This window comes from Mesocricetus auratus, unplaced genomic scaffold, assembly GCF_017639785.1.
Source record: "Mesocricetus auratus isolate SY011 unplaced genomic scaffold, BCM_Maur_2.0 Super-Scaffold_100029, whole genome shotgun sequence".
NCBI lineage: Eukaryota > Metazoa > Chordata > Mammalia > Rodentia > Cricetidae > Mesocricetus > Mesocricetus auratus.
This window is the reverse complement of record NW_024429210.1, coordinates 10,451,473-10,471,351: the sequence shown is the minus strand read 5'-3', so window position 1 is coordinate 10,471,351 and position 19,879 is coordinate 10,451,473. Positions and strand designations below refer to the sequence as shown.

The following is a 19,879-nucleotide window of genomic DNA, read 5'->3' as shown; positions in this document are numbered from 1 at the left end:
GGACGGAGAAGCCCCCGGAGGTTGTCTTTCGAGTCGCACCTCCGCCTGCACCCCCTGGGAGCCGCTTCCGTTAGCCAGGACAGGAAGCGACCTGGACGACACGATTGGCCGCCCGGCCGCACGCCCCGCGGGTCTCGGGAGAGAGCCCCGCCTGCCCGTCTCGCTCCCTCCGCAGGGCCTCCGGGAGGGCGGGGCCTGGGAAAGTTCGGGGGCACGCAGCGAGTGTCCGGATTATGATTGGTCTTAATCTCGGGGGCGTGGCGTCGTGGGCGGGTCGGGCTCCGGCCCCTCCCTCCTTCCTGGGCTGCAGCCTCCCGCGCGCCTCCAGCGTTGCATCATCTCGAGCCCGCGGCGTCTCTGAAAAGAAGGCTGGGCGCGGTGCGGCGCGGTCCTGCTCTGCCTCACCTCAAGCCGACGACCCCACGTCTCTCCTCGGCTTGCTGGAAACTGTCCCCGGAGGGGACCCGCGGAGCTCCCGAGCCGCAGCTGGCGCGGCCGCCGCCGTGTCCTCCCGATCCATTCATTGGAAGCCTGGTCTTCCCTCCCGAGTCCAGTGTCCCTTGCATGCTGGCTGCAGCTTAGGGCGGCGGGCAGCGACATGGAGAAGGGTTGCAGCGAGACCAACGGCTACCTCGACGGCACCCAGGCGGAGCCCGAAGCCCGGCCCGAGATAGCGGCTGGCAGAGGGCGGCGCTGCGCGGACTTTTTTCGGCGCCAGGCGCTGGTGCTGCTCACTGTGTCCGGGGTGATCGTGGGCGCCGGCATGGGCGCGGCGCTGCGCGGGCTGCAGCTCACCCGCACTCAGGTCACCTACCTGGCCTTTCCCGGCGAGATGCTTCTCCGCATGCTGCGCATGATCATCCTGCCGCTGGTGGTTTGCAGCCTGGTGTCGGGCGCCGCCTCCCTGGACGCCAGCTCCCTCGGGCGTCTGGGAGGCATCGCGGTGGCTTACTTCGGCCTCACCACGCTGAGCGCCTCTGCGCTCGCCGTCGCTTTGGCGTTCATCATCAAGCCAGGGGCGGGCGCGCAGACCCTCCAGTCCAGCAGCCTGGGGTTGGAGGACTCGGGGTCTCCTCCGGTCTCCAAGGAGACGGTGGACTCTTTCCTCGACTTACTAAGGTAATGCACTCCACCCTGCCAGAGGCACGGAGGGAGATGCCACGTGCACTCATCTCACCTAGAGTTAATCCAGCTACTGTTGGCCTCTCACGTTAAAAGAGAAAAATTAAGTCCGGGCTGTCTGCTGGCCACACCTTTTAAGACTGGAGGCCACAGCTTTCTGCTGGAACCAGTTTTCCGTTAGGTGGTGGGGGGGGGGGTGTTAGTCTGCCTCCCCGCTGTGCTCTATTAGACGTGGGCTGCTCTCACTATTTTTACTTCATTGTTCCCATCATGACTCGAAAATCTTCATTTTCCCCCCTACTGTATTCCCAAAGCGTCTGTCTAGTACCCTGAGTGACTTTTTTGCCTGTAGAGCCATCCAGCTTTTGGTCTGAGGCTTCCTTTTTGAGCTGTGAAGAAAGTTGGCAGTCTTCTGCAGAGTTGTGGAGGTGTCCAATAAGAAGAAGCCTTGAGTTAGTTATATGGGGCACGTCGCCCCGATATATGACTGTCCCTTGCACTTGGGACAGGTTCTGACTCAGTCAGGACCACTGCCTAGCATTGTTTTTTTGTAGGAAGGTGTGAGTTCTACGGTGTTGAGAGAGTCTTCACTTGGGTTTGCTTTTTTTTTTTCACTCGAAAGTTGTATTTCATGCTCTGAGATGATATAGTTAGTTTCTACACTAATCCAAAGTTCACCCATGGGGAAGCAGCAGCCCGCAGGCGTTTGCTAATCTACCCAGGTCCGTTTGAGTGAGGAGTCCAACTGGCTCCCCTTCCAGCTTCCTGTGCCTTAGTGGCATTTTTTGTCTTGAGTCACTGGGCAAAGCTCCTCAGGGCTGAGGTGGTAAAAACCAGAAAACTCTGGGCTAGTGACTTGCCTTTCTCCTGTTTCCATGTCTTCATTTGGAAAATGTGACAACTGTCTGCCACTTAAGAAAGATTCCTCATCTAAAACAAAATTAAAAACCCCAGGAAAAAAAATCTGATGAGAAGGACCAAAAAGTTCTTGCAAACAGAGCAAGTGGAGAAAGCCTACGGAGACTTCAGTGGGATTGTAGCCGTGGTCCCTGCCGGGCAGTTTGGTAGTCTGACAGTTTTAAGGTTTGAGAAATAACTGGAGATGGGTTTAGAGGAAGAGACCTATTGGAGCCCAGAGCAACTTCGGCTTGTTATATGGGGTCAGCTCCCTCAGGGAGGGAAGGCAATTGGGCGTCCAGGATGCTTCTTTTGGAAGCGATCTGTTGCCCAGGGTGTTCATCTGTACATCTCTTGGTAACTCACAGGGAGCCTTAATAGGGTTCTTCCATCCCTGCAAAAGGAATTGACCAGAAACTGGGGGCTTCAGGAGTGGAGTACACTTCGTTGTCATCATCCAGAGAAAGGACTTAACTCCTGCCCTACAGCTGTGGTCTTAACCCCAGCCCTCAGCTCCTGCTTTCCCAGTGTCATGGCTGAAGGGCCAATGCAGGTGTAACATCTCAGGGACAAGGGCTACGCCCGTCGCATCTGTCTGGAAGAGCCTGCTAGGTTGGGGTGGTATTTTCTAAGGTTTCTCCCAACCAGCTTCACCGGATCCGCAGCCCGCAGGTAAAGACAGAGCAGTCGGTGCAGTTCTGCTTCCAGCCTAGGAAACTGAGACACAGATTGGGGGATGAGAAGGGTTAGGACACTCAGGAGGCAGAAGCCAGAGCAGTCCAGTTTGAGACCAGCCAGCCTGGGCTGCTAGTGAAATCTTAACAATGGCGCTTGTAGGTCAGTGCTTGCCTGGCATGCGTAAGGCCCTGGGTTTGACCCTCCTCGCCAGGGATGGGGTGGAATCGGGAACAGTGGGTCTTCTTCCTCGTGGTTCATGGCTGTTTGCCTTGCTCATCCCCCGAGGCAGCATGTGTAATAATGGCATTATGTGGCTATGTAATGCCACTGTCTCAGAAATGTTGGCTGTGAGCAAAAGAGGAACTAAGAAGAGGAACTACCATCCAGCCAGGGCTGTCTGTGCCCACTCTTTCCAACCAGGCGTTTGGAGGAAGCATGAACTTGAAGGAACATATGCCTGTATCTGCTCAGGTTTGGTTTGATTCCGGCAGCTTGACAGGAAACAGGCCCAAGCCACCTGGAAATGCTTCCTGGACCTAGGGAGTCTCCAGATCATTTTTCCCCCTTCCTTTTTTTTTTTTTTTAAGAGTTCATACTCTGGCCCTGGCAGTCTTGGAACTCACTCCATAGCTCAGGCTGGCCTCAAACCTGAAAGCACACACATGCATACTATTATCAACAGCACCAATAGTTCAAGTCCCCCATCCAGCCTTTCCTCAGCTTCCATCCTTACAGAGGGTGCCAAGATCTGAAAGGAGAAATCTTTGTAACTAGCCTGAGACAATAAACACTAGGGCTGATAAAAAATCCTTAGCAGATATGCATACCATGTTTTATCCTGTTCTGGGCTCTTTGAAGTTCCTACAGATTTAGTAAAGACGTTTTGAACTTAAATAAAAGGAAATACTTCTAAAGCAACAACAACAAAAAAGAGGTAAAGTTCACTATTTTATATTCTTATATAGAATGGGGGAAATGGGTACCACCCTTGACAATAGATCAGAGGGACAAACAGTGCCAGATGTGTACAGAAGAAATGTTTTGAAGTTCTCCACACTGAGCTCTGGGTCTGGAGCTCCCCAGCTGAGCTCTCCAATTGCCAGTACAGATGTGCATCAGACCTGTTCTCCCGTTTAAGTGAGATGTCCAAGCTTCGCACTGTATTGTCCAGTCACTGAGTGACAGAGTCTCTGGATTGAATAATACACTCTGAATTTTCCTGTTTTCATTTTAGCTCATAGTACCACAGTAAGCCATAATTTTTGTTTGTTTGTTTTTTGTTTGGTTGGGGGTTTTTTGTTGTTTTTTGAGACAGGGTTTCTCTGTGGCTTTGGAGACTGTCCTGGAACTAGCTCTTATAGACCAGGCTGGTCTTGAACTCAATAGAGATCCGCCTGCCTCTGCCTCCCAAGTGCTGGGACTAAAGGCGAGCGCCATCACCTCCCGGCAAGACACACTTTTTATAGTATGGCATCTGCCTACATAACACTCCCCGGCCCACATACACCAATCGCAGCAAGTTACAACAAACACTGATTTAAGTGTGGTACATGATCACTTCTAGAGTGTTGGTAAAGCCAACAAATTGGCTTTGTGGCCAACTCATGCGTGAGACACTTTGGTCTTATGTGTAAACTGTTCTGTAACTCAAGGCAGATTGGGATTAAACAACAGCAAGAAGAGGGAAGCTGGATGAGATGCAGAGTCTCAGGGTTAGAAGAGGGAGATGGAAAGCTGGATGAAATGCGGGGTCTCAGGGTTAGAAGAGGGAGATGGAAAGCTGGATGAGATGCAGAGTCTCAGGGTTAGAAGAGGGAGATGGAAAGCTGGATGAGATGCGGGGTCTCAGGGTTAGAAGAGGGAGATGGAAAGCTGGATGAGATGCGGGGTCTCAGGGTTAGAAGAGGGAGATGGAAAGCTGGATGAAATGCGGGGTCTCGGGGTTAGAAGAAGGAGATGGAAAGCTGGATGAGATGCGGGGTCTCAGGGTTAGAAGAGGGAGATGGAAAGCTGGATGAAATGCGGGGTCTCGGGGTTAGAAGAAGGAGATGGAAAGCTGGATGAGATGCAGGGTCTCAGGGTTAGAAGAAGGAGATGGAAAGCTGGATGAGATGCGGGGTCTCAGGGTTAGAAGAAGGAGATGGAAAGCTGGATGAGATGCAGGGTCTCAGGGTTAGAAGAAGGAGATGGAAAGCTGGATGAGATGCGGGGTCTCAGGGTTAGAAGAAGGAGATGGAAAGCTGGATGAGATGCGGGGTCTCAGGGTTAGAAACACAGCTGGGCATGATGGTGCATGCCTGTAACTCCAGGCAGTAGACACAGGATTGGCTACATGAAACTGTATCTCAAACAGCAAACAAAACCCCCACAACACTACTGTGCTCAGGGAGACCTAGTCTGTCCAGAAGGACTATTTGCTATTTCAGGTTCTGGGTCTCAGAACTGCATGTATGTACTGTCCAGTATGGATATGCACTAGTCATGTGTAGTTATTTAAATGAAATGAGGGCCAGGGATATCCTCAGTTGGTAGAGGGTTTGCCTAGAATGCACAAAGCCCAGGGTTTGACCCCAGCACTGCATAAAGGGGATATAGCAGCACTTGGCGATGATTCTTGCACTCGGAAGGAGCAAAAGTTCTAGGCCATCCTTAGCTACATAGTCAATAGGATACAAGAGATTCCATCTCAATGTAAAAATTCATTTCCTCAATTGCAATGTCTAGTCTAGGCGTGTCTGGGTTGTTGTCTGATTCCTCTTATTTAATTCCTCTTAGTGTTTGGTTCCTCTTATTTGAGGAATTAAAATAAAGGGTTATACTGATCTACAAAGTAGCAAGGAAACTATTCAAAAGCCAAGTGATGGTACCAATCAGAAGGAAAACAGTGGACCACATGAGTGAGGTTACTCAGGGGCTCCGGTTACTGTTGAAGACTTCCTTTGGTGGGATTCAAGAGAAAGAAGAGGGGCCTGAAAAGATAGCTCAGCAGGTCAGAGCACACACTGAACTCCTAAAGAGTACAGTTTTGGTCCCCAGCATCCATATGTAGCCTCCTTACGGGATCCTCTTCAGGCAGCAGGCACATATACAGTGTATATATTAATAAATATATTAATAAATAAAATAGAGGAGTTTGGTTGCTAAGGTGCCTGGCATGGGTGGTTCTGTTTTAACTAACAGTCTTTTGATTGACATTAATGAATGGCACGTGGGACTATTAGGAATTATGCTGTGTAAATCTTTTGTTCACTGTGCATATTCTTTTTCCATTTTAATTTTAATCATATGCATTCCAATTAAGCATAGGTGTAAGATAGTAAGTAGTTTTTCCCCTAAAAATTCATGCTGAGGACAGTTTGCCTTATGCTCATGTATGTACACAAACTAGTTCTGGAGAGATTGGCCCTCTTACCCTCTTACAGGATGTATTGAAAATACTTCCGAATAGACCTGTTTGTGTTTGATTTTCGTTGAGGGGAGGAGAAGCCGGGTCCAGTGTTTGTAGTGGAATGCGATGTATTGTAGCTTGATGCAGGTGGAGAAGGACTCAGGTTACTAGCAGATTTCCGGGTGCATTGTTGAGGGGAGTGTGCGCACGTAGGATATGCAAGCAAAGGGCCTGGGTGATTGAGTGCGTAGCATGCATCGCCCGCGTAGCATGCATAGCCCAAATCGAATGGAATCCCAGGTTGCAAAGCTATGCTTGCCTGCTTCTGGAAGTGTCCGGTAGCCATAGTCACCATTGGGCAACACACATACAAATACTTCTACTGGACAGAGCTGGTCTAGGTGGAGCACAAAGGGAAGGAGACCGTGGCTCTGGGCCTTGGGGAGGTGAAAAGCCACCTTCAGAGTCCTTCCCCTGCTCGGTGTCCATCATGTTGAAAGCCCATGGAGTTGGGAAAGTGCCTACAGATGAAGCTTAGAAGGGACGGAACTGCTTGCCTGGCGAGCAGCTGTGGCCGGAGCACAGGAGTGCTTGGGCTAAGAGAGGTGTCTGTTGGAAACCAACTGCTGGGTTCCTGGGAGCCAGCCCGAGGGAGGCCCTCCAGCCCCCCAGCCCCCCCCCGGTGTAGCAGCCGGGGCACTGAATGAAAGAAGCAGGTTTTAGGTGAGTCCTGGATGGACTCTTAGCAGCGGGTGATGGGACTGGAAGAGCCTGGCTGGGGAAGTCAACCACAGCAGTCAGTGTTCTCAGGAGCCTAGCATGCCCTGCCCGAGACCTCGCCCACTCTTTCTTGTCTGCTGTGGTGCAAGGCGCCCCTCCATGCCTTCCCTGCCGTGAAAACACTGAACCTTGGGAAACCTTGGAATCCGTAAATAATTCCTCCCTTCAGGTCGTTCTCTCATGCAGTGTAGACACAGCTTCGAGGATGCTGTGTCTTCTCCCAAGGGCTTGAGCTCTGTGCTATAATAAGTAAGACTTTGGGTGTGTGTATCCCTTTACTGTAGAATCTGCTCCGCAGTTGTCACTCTGCCTTTCTGTCTTTGTTTGACTACGTTTGGGGTCAACTGTAACCCAGAATGACCTTGACTTTCTGACGCTCCTACCACCACCTCCCGAGCACTAGGATTACGGGCCTTTATTTCTTTGTCTGACTGTTTAAACATTTTTAAGGTGTGGCTTATATGCAGTGAAAGGAACCCATGGCGAGTGTTCAGTTTCGTGAACTTAACTTGGGTAGCCACCACCAAAATCAACACCCTGAATGAAGTTGTCCTCGCTAGCTCATGTGTTCCCAGTGTTTTCCATCCTTTACCTGAGCCTTGGACAGCTGTCTCTTTTTTCTTTTTTTAATAACCGTTAGCTTTGTTTTCCAGAGTGTCCTATCAGCGCATTTAGTCAGTATGCATTTGCTTTGGCTTCTTTTGCTCAGTGCTGTTGAGATGCTTGGTGCCATTGTGTTTATCAGTTGGTTCCTTTTGCTGCCAGCTGGTGCTCCGCTGTGGTGCTCATTCATCTGTGATGGGCATGGTACCGGCAGCCTTTGTGAGTGATGCTGTTATGCACACACACCCTCCTGCAGATACATGCTTCCGTCTCTCGGGCAGATAGCTAGGCACAGAAGTGCTGAGCCGTGGGGAATGTATTTAAACATTGTCATGGACTGCCAAAACACACTATGTTCTTTTGAACTTTACCCTTTTTCTTCTTGGCGGGGAGGGGGAGTCAGAAGTTGTCCCTTTGCCTGTGGCATTGTCTATACCCCTTTGTTTTTGTTGAGTCTCATCGGTGGTCTTAAAATGAACTCTGTGTTAGGATCCATTCTGGATGAGGCGGTACAGGGTTAGGGCTCAAATTAAGAGAGAAGGCAGGGAAGAGGATTTAAACCAAGGGCTGCACTCCTTCTAAGGGAGTATTTCTAAGCTGTGAGTAAAAGGCTGCTCACACCCTAGGGAAGCTGCTAACCCTGACGGATAGGAAGCATTTGCAGGGCAAATTACTCCCTGTGGGAAAGATGTTCCTAGTTAGGAAACACCATGCCCAAAGCAACTTGGGGAGAAAAGGGTTTGTTTGGTTTACACGTCCAAATCACTGTTCATCGTTGAAGGAAATCGAGACAGGAGCTCAAACAGGGCAGGAGCCTAAACAGTCAGGAACCTGGGGGCAGAGGCCATGGAAGAGTTTCCTAGGCCACCAGCCCAGGATTGGCACCACTCACAATGGGCCAGGCCCTTCCCTATCAACCACTAAATAAGAAAATGCCCTATAGCAGGATCCTAGGAAAGTGTTTTCTCAACTGAGATTTCCTCCTTTTGATGACTCTAGCTCGGGGGTTCTCAACCCTCCTAACGCTGAGACCCTTTAATACAGCTCCTCGTGTTGTAATGACCCCCCAACCATAAAAATATTTTACTGGTGCTTCATAACTGTAATCTTGCCACTGTTATGAATCATAACATAAATACCTGTGGTTTCCAGTGGTCTTAGGTGACCCTGTGAAAGGTTGAGAACCACTGGACTAGCTTTTCTATGCTGGCAGTTTCCATAACTTTCCTGCCCTCACACAAAGAACCTCTGGCCAGCAGGGCCTGGGAACTGAGAATTGGCACATAGTAGGTAGAGACGGGAAGGCTGGCACAGGCTCTCTTACTGCTCCTGAGGAGACCAGCAAACAGAAGCAGATGCCAGCCCCAGTCACAGGATGGAGATGGGATGGGATGGTTTTGTAGTGGAAAGAAGGCAAATGCATTGCTCTTCACAGATATACCAAAGGCGACCCAATTTAAGTTGCTGGTTTCTTCCCCCAAAATAAATAAATAAATAAATAAATAAATAAATAAATAAATAAATGGGGTCTTAGGTAAGCCAGGCCAGTCTTAAACTCACTCTGGCCTTCTGATCCTCCTGCCTCCACCTCCAAGGGCTTGGATTATAGGTACGTGCCTGTTTCAAATGGCGCTGGGGACCAAATCCAGCTCATACGTGCTGTCAGCTGAGCTACGCCCCTAATCCACATCTGCTTGTTTAAAGAAAACATGCCCGTGATAAGAATTTATCACAATTTTCAACAACAATTCAGCCTGGAGTCGCCATTTTTCTGCTCCCATGTAGGTGTGTACTTGCTGGTTGCTCTTAAGGACGCAGAAAGCAATTTGGGTTTCGTAGGCCAGCAGGTGTGCGGCGCCTGCAAATGCTGGCTGGCCTCTGGAAGCACAGTGAGAGTTCTAAAGACGTTTCGGGTTTGATTTTCCTCTCATTCACACCGTTGGGTTGTGCGTTAGCTGTCTCGTACCACGTAACAAATGGTTGCAGGGTAGCAGCTTCAGCCCCCAGACTGAAGGAGATCTGGGAGGCAAGAGTCCTGGCATTCAGTGTCCATCTGTCAGAGGACTGCAGTCAAGGCATCAGCCGGGCTGGGCTCTCATCTAGGGGAGACTTACTTTGGAGGCTCTTGGCAGAATTTAGCTCTTTGAGGTTTGGACTTGGAGCCATGGTTCCTACTTGGTATTGACTGGAGGCCACCCCCAGTTCCTCATCAGGTGGGCCTTTCCAGAATAGCTGTTTTCTTTATCCAGGTATGTGAGCCCAGACTGACAGGAGAGCAGGCTAACAAAATGAGAAGCTCCAGTGCTGGGCAACCAAACTGTGACAGGAGTGACCCATCGACTTTTGGAGCATTGTACCGATTGCAAGCAAGTCACCGGCCCCATCGCATAAGAAGGGGGATTTACGCAAAACTGAATATCAGCAGGCTCTTTAGGTTGCCCACCACTGGATTGCCACCATACCTGCCTGTCTCACAACCCAACTCCGTATATTTTGTGTGTTTGTGTGTTTTCTTGCTAGCTAAACGTCCTGTCTTAGTTTCTTTTCCTGTTTCTGTGATAAAATACCCTAACAAAAGCAACTTACAGGAGACAGGGTTTATTTGGCTATTAATTCAAGGGACTGTCCACCCAAGATGGGAGGATCTTGAAGCGGTGGGGCTCATTACATCCACATCAGGAAACAGAATGGTGAACATGTGTGTTAAGCTCGCTTTCTTTCTATTTTAATCCAGGACCCAAGCCCAGGGAATGGTTCTACCCACTTTTGGGCTGTCTCTTCCCACCCCAGTTAGCCAAATTAAGATAATCCCTGAAAGGAATGACCAAAGGAGCTCACCCAAGCTCCTAGATTCTGCCAAGTTGATAATTAACTCACCTTCTCACCTCAACTACGGGGGAGTATCTTAGGGCTTCTGTTGCTGTGAAGGGACACCATGGCCACTGCAAATCTTCTAAAGGAAAACACTTAATTGGGACTGGCTTACAGTTCAGAGGTTTACTCCATTATCATCATGGCAGGAAGAATTGGCATTCAAGCAGTCTTCCCTGCCATCTGCCTAGACTCTTCCACAGTTGCAGTCCCCAAATAACACACAGGACGCTGTATTAATTATGAAGCTGTTGGCCTTGCTTGTTTCTTACTGCCTATCTCTGACTTAAGTATTTACTCCATAATAGTTAATCTAAGTATTTCTCTTACCCGAGATAGGGTCCAGACTTCTTACCCCTATGGCGGCTACATGGTGGCTCTTTCCCAGAGTCCTGCTCGACTTCTAGTCCCACCTATCTTACTTCCCTATTGGCCAACAGTGCTTTATTCAACAACCAATAAGAGACAGATTTACAGAATGGCATCTCCCATCAGACTTGGAGCCAGAGAAGGAGCTGAGAGTTCTGTCTCTTGATCTGCAGACAGTAAAAGGAGACTGTGTGCCTCACTGGGCATAGCTTGAGCATGTGAGATCTCAAAGCCTTGGCAGGCTTTTGGGACCCTATTCCTCCTACTGGATTGCTTTGCTCAGCCTTGATACATGGAGAGGTGTTTAGTTTACTGTGACTTGATATGCCATGCTTTGCTGATACCCAGAGGAGGAGTGGGTTGTGGGGGGAGGGCACAGATGGGGGTTGGGGGAAAGGGAGGGGAAACTGTGGTTGGAATGTAAAATTAATTTAATTAAAAAGACCTCAAAGCCCTCCTCCACAGTGGCACCCTTATTCCAAGAAGGCCACGCCCACTCCAACCAGACCACACCTTCTAATAGTTGCACTCCCTGTGGACTAAAGCATTCAAGTTCTCGAGTCCCTGGGAACCATGCTACTCACACCATCACAGGAGCAAGAGTTGGTAGAAAAATCCAGCACCGGGATATGTGTGATAACCCTGAACCTTTCTCCCTTCAGACGACCTCTGGAGGTCATGGCCAGGATGTAGAGTCTTGTAAATCAAAACCAGCTTCCTACACAGAGCCTGACTATACAAAGGATATTCCCAGTACTCTTTGAGAGGCAGAAGCAGGCAGATCTCTGTGAGTTGAAGGCCAGCTTAGTCTATATAGTGAGATGTCTTTTAAAAGAAGAAGAAGAAGACATCAATAAAGTTTATTTGCTTGAATAGATTTTGGACTCGCTTGTTTTGAAAGCTCACTCTTTTATTCTGTTCGTGCGCATGCGCGGGCATGGACACCAGCTGTCGAAGCCAGGCATCCTTCTCAGCCATGATCCACTTTTTTGATTACTTGTTTATTTTGAGACAGGGTCCTTCAGTGTAGCCCTGGCTGTCCTGAAACTTGCCCTGTAGACCAGGCTAGCCTCAGACTCACAGAGATCCGCCTGCCTGCGTCTCCTCAAGTGCTGGGATCAAAGGCATGCGCTACAATGCCTGGCTCCTCCAGTCTCAGGACCCCCACCTAACCCCGGCTTCTGTGTAGGTCTCTGGGATGTGATTCAGGTCCTCATGCTTGAGCCACAAGTACTTTGCTAACTGAGCCATTCCCCAACCCCTACTGCCTTTAAAAAAAATAACAAATGCTTTATAACCTTCATCCAAACATAAAAACCATTCCTATACACATATTTCAAGACATCAAAATCACTTTACTGATTTAAAAAAAAGATAAAAGGAAACTAACTACAATAAAAATATTTATTTTATGTGTATTGGTGTTTTGCCTGCATTGTATCTGTGCACAACATACTGTGAGTTACAGAAAGTTGTGAACTGCCTTGTGGGCACTGAGAATTAGAGTCTGGCCCTCTGCAAGAGAAGTTAGTGCTCTTAACCACTAAGCCATCTCTCCAGCCACCTAGAAATGTGTTCACCATATAAATGCAGGGCTGGAGAGATGGTCAGTGTGTAAAGTGATTGCTGCATATCCTGAGGACTGAAATGCAATTCTCAGCACCCATGGAACAAACCAGGCACCCCACATATGCCTTTAACCCCAGCTCTGAGAAGGAGGAGAGAGAGGATTGCTGGGATTCACCTGCTCCAGATTCAGCAGGAAGCCTTATCTTACAAAAATAAGGTGGTGAATGATTGAGGGGGACACCTGACTTCAGCCTCTGGTGTTAACATGCATGACCACAGTGTACATTCGTACAAACATGCTGAGTGAGCACATGCATGACCACAATGTACATTCATACAAGCATGACCAGTGAGCAGATGCATGACCACAGTGTACATTCATACATGCCGAGTGAGCACATGCATGACCACAGTGTACATTCATCCATGCCGAGTGAGCAGATGCATGACCACAATGTACATTCATACAAGCATGACGAGTGAGCAGATGCATGACCACAGTGTACATTCATACATGCCAAGTGAGCACATGCATGACCACAGTGTACATTCATACATGCCGAGTGAGCACATGCATGACCACAGTGTACATTCATACAAACATGCGAGTGAGCATGTACAGATACAAATGAGTAAACAAATCTTTAAAAGATGTGTAAATTCTCTAAAACAGAGATTGGTTCCTTCTATTTGATTTAGAGTCACTGCTAACTAGACATGCAGACTGATGCTTGGGTTTCAGCATTAAGGAAAGGACTTGTATCCTGTAATTTGCCATTGGTGCTGCAATTTCTTAGCAAGATGAATAATTCTTGGAAACTTTCAAAACAAAGCAAATCATTATCCCATAATTTACATAGTAGTTATATTCCTGGAAATTTGAGTGTGTGTTCTAATTGGGAAAAGAAAAAACAGTCTCTTGGTTGGAGTTAGTTCAGACTCAGGTAATTATAAATAAGACTATTGTCATGCTGAGCACTGGGCACTAAGGATTTTGAGAAAGTTAATTATAGAGGATTTTGTTGTACTTGCTAGGACAAATTTCTGGACCTTTGTACCCTCCCTTCCAGAATCTCCTACTTCCGTAAGTGGAACTCAGTTAGTGCAACAACAACAAAATCCGTTGTTTGAGCAAGTGTGGTGATACACACCTGTAACTCCAGCACTTCGGAGGCGAGGAAGGAAGGAGGGTTTAAAGTCAGCCTGGACCACACAGTAAACTTCGTTTCAAAATTAGATTAAAAAAAAATCCCTGTGGCTGGAGAGATGGCTCAGCAGTTAGGAGTGTTGGCTGCTTTTGCTGAGGACTAGTGTTCAGTTCCCAGGCCCACATCGGATGACTCAGCTGCTAACTAGAGCTTCACAGGAACCCGCGCCCTTGTTTGAGCCATGAGTCCCTAACCATATACACGCATGCCTGAAGGTACTCTCAAAAACACACAGACACACAGTATTAAATAATAAAGCAAGTCTTCTTTTTTTTGTGTGTAGCCCCTGGCTGTCCTTGGAAGTCACTCGGGCTGGCCTTGGACTCACAGAGATCCACCTGCCTCTGCCTCCTGAATGCTGGGACTAAAGGCGTGTGCCGCTGTGGCTTCTGCCACCACCACCACCCAGAGTAAAAGTAAACCTTAAAACAACAAAAACTAGAGCTTGTGGTGCACAGAAGTCCAACACCATCTCTGCTCCACAGTGAGTTCAAGGCTGTCCTGGCTATGTGAGACACTATACATTTTTAAAGAATGAGTTGGGGTGTATCTCAATGGTAGGACACTTAGCTATTATACGCAGAGGCCCTGATTATCAAGCCTCAGTACTAAACAAAACACAAAAACAAACAACAAACCAAAACAAATGTACAACTCTGACAAATGCTTTCTTTTTCAACAGAAACCTGTTTCCTTCCAATCTTGTGGTTGCAGCGTTCTCTACGGTAAGGTTTGATGCTTTGTCAGATACATGAAACTTTGATTGGAGAACTATATAAATGAATGCCCCCACGGTTTGGTAACGTGGAGTAAGGACAGGTCCTAGTGTAGTCCATCCCCAAACCCTTCGGGAGTGAGGTTGGTTAGGAGAAGTGGGGAGGAGAGAGAGAGAGAGAGAAAAAAAAAGGCACATGATATGTTAGCATCAAAAGTGTGGCCATGAAGGGAGGAGAGGCCTCCCTGGGAAACCCGGAGAGGACTTCATTAGCAGTGGGAGTAAGAGAGATGGGGGTGCCGTGAAGATAAGCAGGGAGGCCAGAGGAGCCTCTTCATAGACATTCCAGGGCAATCCAGAGGGGTCTTGTTATAAGCAAACATGAGGGCCAGTTTTTATAGATGGATACTTGGAACAAAATTTAAAAAAAACTATGACAAAACCCTAAAATATAGAAAGGGGCTCAAATCTTTCTACAGCATTTAGAAAATGCCCTAAAAATGTTGTTTGGAGACTGTCCTAAACATTGTAGAATTTTTAGAAATAATATTTTTGTACTGATGTACATATTCCAAAAACAAAACAAACAAAAAAGAAGTGGGGGAAAATCTTCCCACAGTAACTACATAGAATGGCATTCAGGTGTGTTTTTTTTTCCCTCTAAGTGTATAGACAGTATTTATTTACTTTATGCTGTGTGCATGAGGGTTCTGCATGCCTGGTGCCCTCTGAGGGCCAGGAGAGGGCGTTGGATCCCTTGGAGTTACAGACATTGCAAGCTGCCATCTGGCTCCTCTGGAAGAGCAGCTCTAGATATTTCTCTGGCCCCGGGAATGCAGTTTTTAAACATAGTTATGCAAATGCATTGCTCCCATGAATACATATATGGATATGCATTCTGACCTGCTTTTCCTGTGGCAGCATTTTCCAAACATTTTTCCGTGTGGGTAGATTTCCTCTCAGTTAGAAGTTGGTGGCCATAAGAACGTAACAGACTTTTCTTCCAACTGGCCCTGTTGATGGATTTTCAGGTTGTTTATAGATGTCCCCTTTTTTTAAACAATGTGGGAAAGAAGCACCTGTAGCCCTTCTTCGAGCAGAAAATGAGTGGGTAGGTCTAGGCATTTTGATCTGATTGCTTTTTATGAGAAAAAAAAACTTTATTACAGCAGTTTTTGTTTTGCCTTTTTTTTTTTCACAAAGAAAACTACCCGTTCTGCATCTTTTAACCTGAATGTAAGCACAGGCATGACTTAAATATATAATATGAGGTAGGGAGAAAAATAAAAGCACAGAGCTTTTGGTGCATGTCACAAAAGGGGTGGGATGGGGTTGGCTTCCCTGCCACCCCAATCATGGGACAGCTGAATGCATCTGCCTTCGATAACGTTGAGAGAAGCCAAAGCTCGTGAAGCATGGGCACGGGCGGGCACTCGTGCCTGCACCGTGGGGACATCTTGACAGTTCTGGGACCACATGGCCCCAGTGGCTCCCCTGAAGAATGGGCTCCAGCAGAGCCCACTCAGTATCAGGGACAGAGACGCAGTGCACACCGTGCAAAGATTTGTCTCGTCAACCAACAGTAGGACCGAGTCCCGGGAGACTTGGCCAGCAGACATTGCTTTGCCTTGTATCCCTTCCTCTGGAGATGACAGATCAAGCCAGGTTAGAAACAGGTGCCAAAGAGCAGCCAGACTCGAGTCATTCTGGAACACAGTGGCGCATAAATAAATGAATGAGGGGAAAACCATGATGGACTTTGGCTTTCTGGAATTTGTGCCAAGCTTCTTCAAATAATCTGAAGCAGGAGCCATTGGAGCACCAAACTGGCAGCAGGAAATTGTGTACATCCTCTTTAGCCTATTGCCCAATGAACAGATGGAAATTCTCTTTCCTTGGGTTCCATAAATAACTCCAAAGCTTCTTGAAAGGCTTGCTGCCTTGGTGTTAATGCAGGTGTCAGAGGTCAGTACCAGGCCAGCCAAGTGTAGCCTGCCCGGCACGCTCACTGAGTAGCAGCAGTAGAATGAGACCTCACCGTGCCTTCAGTGCCTCTGGGTGGCTCCTTAGACGTGCTCACTGATGGTGGGTTCTCTTCCTCTTTGTCAGTCTGCAACCAACTACACGGTGGTGGCCCATAACACCAGCTTGGGGAACGTGACCTACGAGAAGGTAAGACTCCCCAGATGATCACAAAAGTGTGTGGGAAACAAACCAGCTTCCTCAATGAAGGATGTCCGCAATGTGCCTTTTACTTACAGGGGTTGGAAACTGGGGCTTCTGAATGGAATTTAAAACCTCCAGGTGAGGTTTGCTCCTTACCACCATGGCCAAATGCCAGAGTCTGGAGCACGGGAATCTTCAGGGATCTGTAAGCTATTTCATAGTACCCTTCTCTCCTAATGCAATGGAAAGGTGACAGCATTCGCTCAGAACTTGGAGGAGAAAAACAAAACTAACTAACATGATTAAGGGGGAAATAAAAATAACATAATATCTGAGGGGTCCCTGGCAGTGGGACCAGGATCTATCCCTGGAGCATGAGCTGGCTCGTTGGAGCCCATTCCCTACAGTGGGATGCCATGCTCAGCCCTAATGCAGGGGGGAGGGGCTCGGTCCTGCCTCAACTTGATGTGCCAGACTTTGTTGACTTCCCATGGGAGGCCTTGCCCTTTGGGAGGAGTTGGGGGGGTAGGCTGGAGGAGAGACAAGGTGGGGTAGGAGGAGGGGTGGGAGGGAAGACCGTGGTTGGAATATAGAATGAAATAATAAAAAAATTTAAATAACATAATAACCCAATCGATATTTTACCATATAAATGGACAATCATAGAAGATATAACCAAGTTTTTGTATATTTTCATCTATTTGGAATTAATGAGCTTGGATTTAAAAAACAGTGAGGCCCGGTACTGATAGGGCTCTATTGTAATCCCAGCACATGAGAATCAGTGTCAGCTCCAGGATACCTAAGCTATACATGAAGATTCTGTCTCAAAATAAAAGTAAGTAATAATGATAATAGTAATAAACATGGTGGCTTGTGCCGGCAGTTGCAGCTACCTGAGGAACTGGGCAAGAGGATCGAGTGGCCCCATGGTGCAGGCCGGCTAGGGCAACATAGTGAAACCCCATCGCTATAAATACAATAAAGTTTGTCTGCTGTAGGTCCTAAGGTCTCAGCCCTCACTAACTAAGGGGCTGGGACGGGAGTGTCAGTCAGCCTGGGCTGCGTAGTTCAGGTGCCCGTCTCAGAGTAACAAAAGTAATAAATAAAAACAGTAAGGCAGAAATCAGCCTAATATCGGTAGTACTTTTTTGCGCACTTTAAAAAAAAGTGCTAAGTAAATACTTTCATATCCGTCCTGTATATAGTAGCCCAGAGTGCTACAGCTGCATCTGCAGGTTGGTGTGTGATGCCAGCCAAGCACCTTTCTAAAATGGTAAATGACACTTCGTAAAGTTCAAACAAAGTAGTTTTTCTTGACTTTACGTCTACCTGGTGTCTTTGGAAGATTCAAGTTCTTTGCGTACATAAAACAGTCAAGTCAGGTGTAGTGGTTGCACACTTTTAATTCAACATTTGCAAGACAGAGGCAGGCACATCTCTGTGAGTTTGAGGCCAACCTGGCCTACAGCTGAGTTCTAGGGCAGTCAGGGCTACATAGTGAGATCCTGTCACAAAACACCAGAGCCAACATTCTCCCTTGACGTGGTAGCTGAACCTCGGGACAGCCTGATCCCCACATAAAGGGCTTGAAATGCTATCCTTAGACCCGTTGGGACTGCGTGAGCCTTGAGTGACACAGGTGACATAGGACACCACCTCTCTCCGTATCACCTTCAAGTTTTGTCAAACATGCTTCCCTGGCTGCTCTGATTTCTGCCATGGAGGTGCTAGTGACCACAGTATCCCCTGCTGATGTCCCCCTGTTCACGTGGTAAATTCAAGAATGGCAGCTCTTTAACAGGGAAGCAGTGTGGCCTTGCCAGTTACAGGCTTCTTTTTTAAAGACTAGAATAGAGTCATCCTTGTTCCCCAAGGGTGGGACGCTGCTGGCAGAATTAACCCGGAACCCAGGAGCCTGAGGACACACAGAAGGCCCCAGCCCTCTCCTGTGGCTCTCTGCCTTTCATCTCCTGTGATAACTTGCCATGGGTACAAACCTGTCCTTTTCATAAATCATGAATTCAGTGAACGGTGACATTTGGCAGCCACTGGGTGTCAGAGGCGGTGCTCACCCTAGACAAAGCCCGACCGTTGCAGAACTCATTCTCGTGAAGGGGAACATAGAACAAATTCATCCACCACTTAGGAAAAGGAAGGAAGGAAGGAAGGAAGGAAGGAAGGAAGGAAGGAAGGAACAGAACACGCAAACAGGCAGAGGAAGTACATGTATGTGCTAGATGGTGGTGGCAGCTTAGCCTTGGGAGCGGGAGTCCTTTCCGTAAGCTAAAGGGGTAGACAGAAGACACTGGAGAGAGTGGTTCAGGTGGCGGGAACAGAGTATGCAAAGCCATAACGCTGCTTGGGGAGCAGCCTGGCTGTGGCTGACTGTGTCTGGGCTTTCCTAACCTGTCAAAGCCAGATTCACTAAGGTGACTTACATCGCTGCACACTTCACATTCACTCGCCACAAGCCTCCTCCACGGGAAAGGCTCAGCTCATCGGTTGCTCCAAGCCAGAAAGTCCGTTCTTTATCTGGAATGACCTGATCTCCAATACCACACCTTGGACTTACAGACAGTTCTGAAACCAACATTTCACAGCAGACGAAGTCCCTGGTTCCAGTGATTCTTGAGCCTCAGTCCTGGCTAAGGCTCTGGGCATGGACAAATGAGTGAGCTGGTACTCTCCAGTCAGTACCAGGTGCTTGCCAGGCAGCCCCCAGGTCCTGGTAGTGTTGGCGTCTCCACAGTCCACCGAAGCTGGCCACAGAGATGGCACTGCTGTTCACATTTTTTCCTATAGCTCTCAGCCTTATTTCTTCTTTAATGGGCCAAGTCCAGGATAGAACAGCAGTACCCAGAAATCTATGGGGATCACAATAACATTCTAAGAACGTACTCCAGGATGATCAATAAGTCGATATCCATTAAAATAATAATAAGACTGATGGTCCCATCCCTTGAGAGGCAGAGGTAATAAAATTGTGGATTCCAGGCCTGCACTGGCTAAACAATGAGACCCTGTGTCACAAAGTAAAAAAAAAAGTCTTCCTTTACTGTGCATTCCTTGTCTGTACTGTGTCTTGCCTACACATCTCCATTGTAGTGAGTGATTAAGCAAACATCCTTTGGGAAAAGCCCATGTGAACCCTGAAAATCTCACGAGACTCATTAGCTAGGATGTCAGTGTGAGAGCCACACAGCAGACTGACAACCAGGAGACGACACTGACAGACCTTGGGTCTCTGGAGGAACTGTCTAACAGCCAGGTTTTGGTTTTTTGTTTTGTTTTGCTTTGCTTTTTTTTCCCCCATTTGTTTGGGGGTTTGTTGTTACTGGAATTTTGTTTGTTTAGGTGGTTGGTTGGTGGGTGGGTTTATTTTGGTTTGATTTTTGGTTTCTCGAGGCAGGGTTTCTCTGTGTAGCTTTGGAGGCTGTCCTAGCACTCGCTCTGTAGACCAGGCTGGCCTCCAACTCACAGAGATCTCCCTGCCTCTGCCTCCCTAGTGCT

The 19,879-nt window shown here is 48.0% G+C and overlaps 1 protein-coding gene across 1 annotated transcript in view; it reads left to right on the top strand.

Annotated features, from left to right (window-relative positions):
* Positions 1-337: 337 nt before the first annotated feature.
* Slc1a4 (solute carrier family 1 member 4) overlaps positions 338-19,879 on the top strand; it is a 32,110-nt gene continuing 12,568 nt past the window's right edge. Inside the window, exons 1-3 of the mRNA XM_040733183.1 lie at positions 338-1,119; positions 14,168-14,210; positions 16,310-16,372. Of these exons, the coding sequence (XP_040589117.1) occupies positions 599-1,119; positions 14,168-14,210; positions 16,310-16,372 (627 nt within the window). The 5' untranslated portion in view covers positions 338-598. The remainder of the gene's footprint in view (positions 1,120-14,167; positions 14,211-16,309; positions 16,373-19,879) is intronic.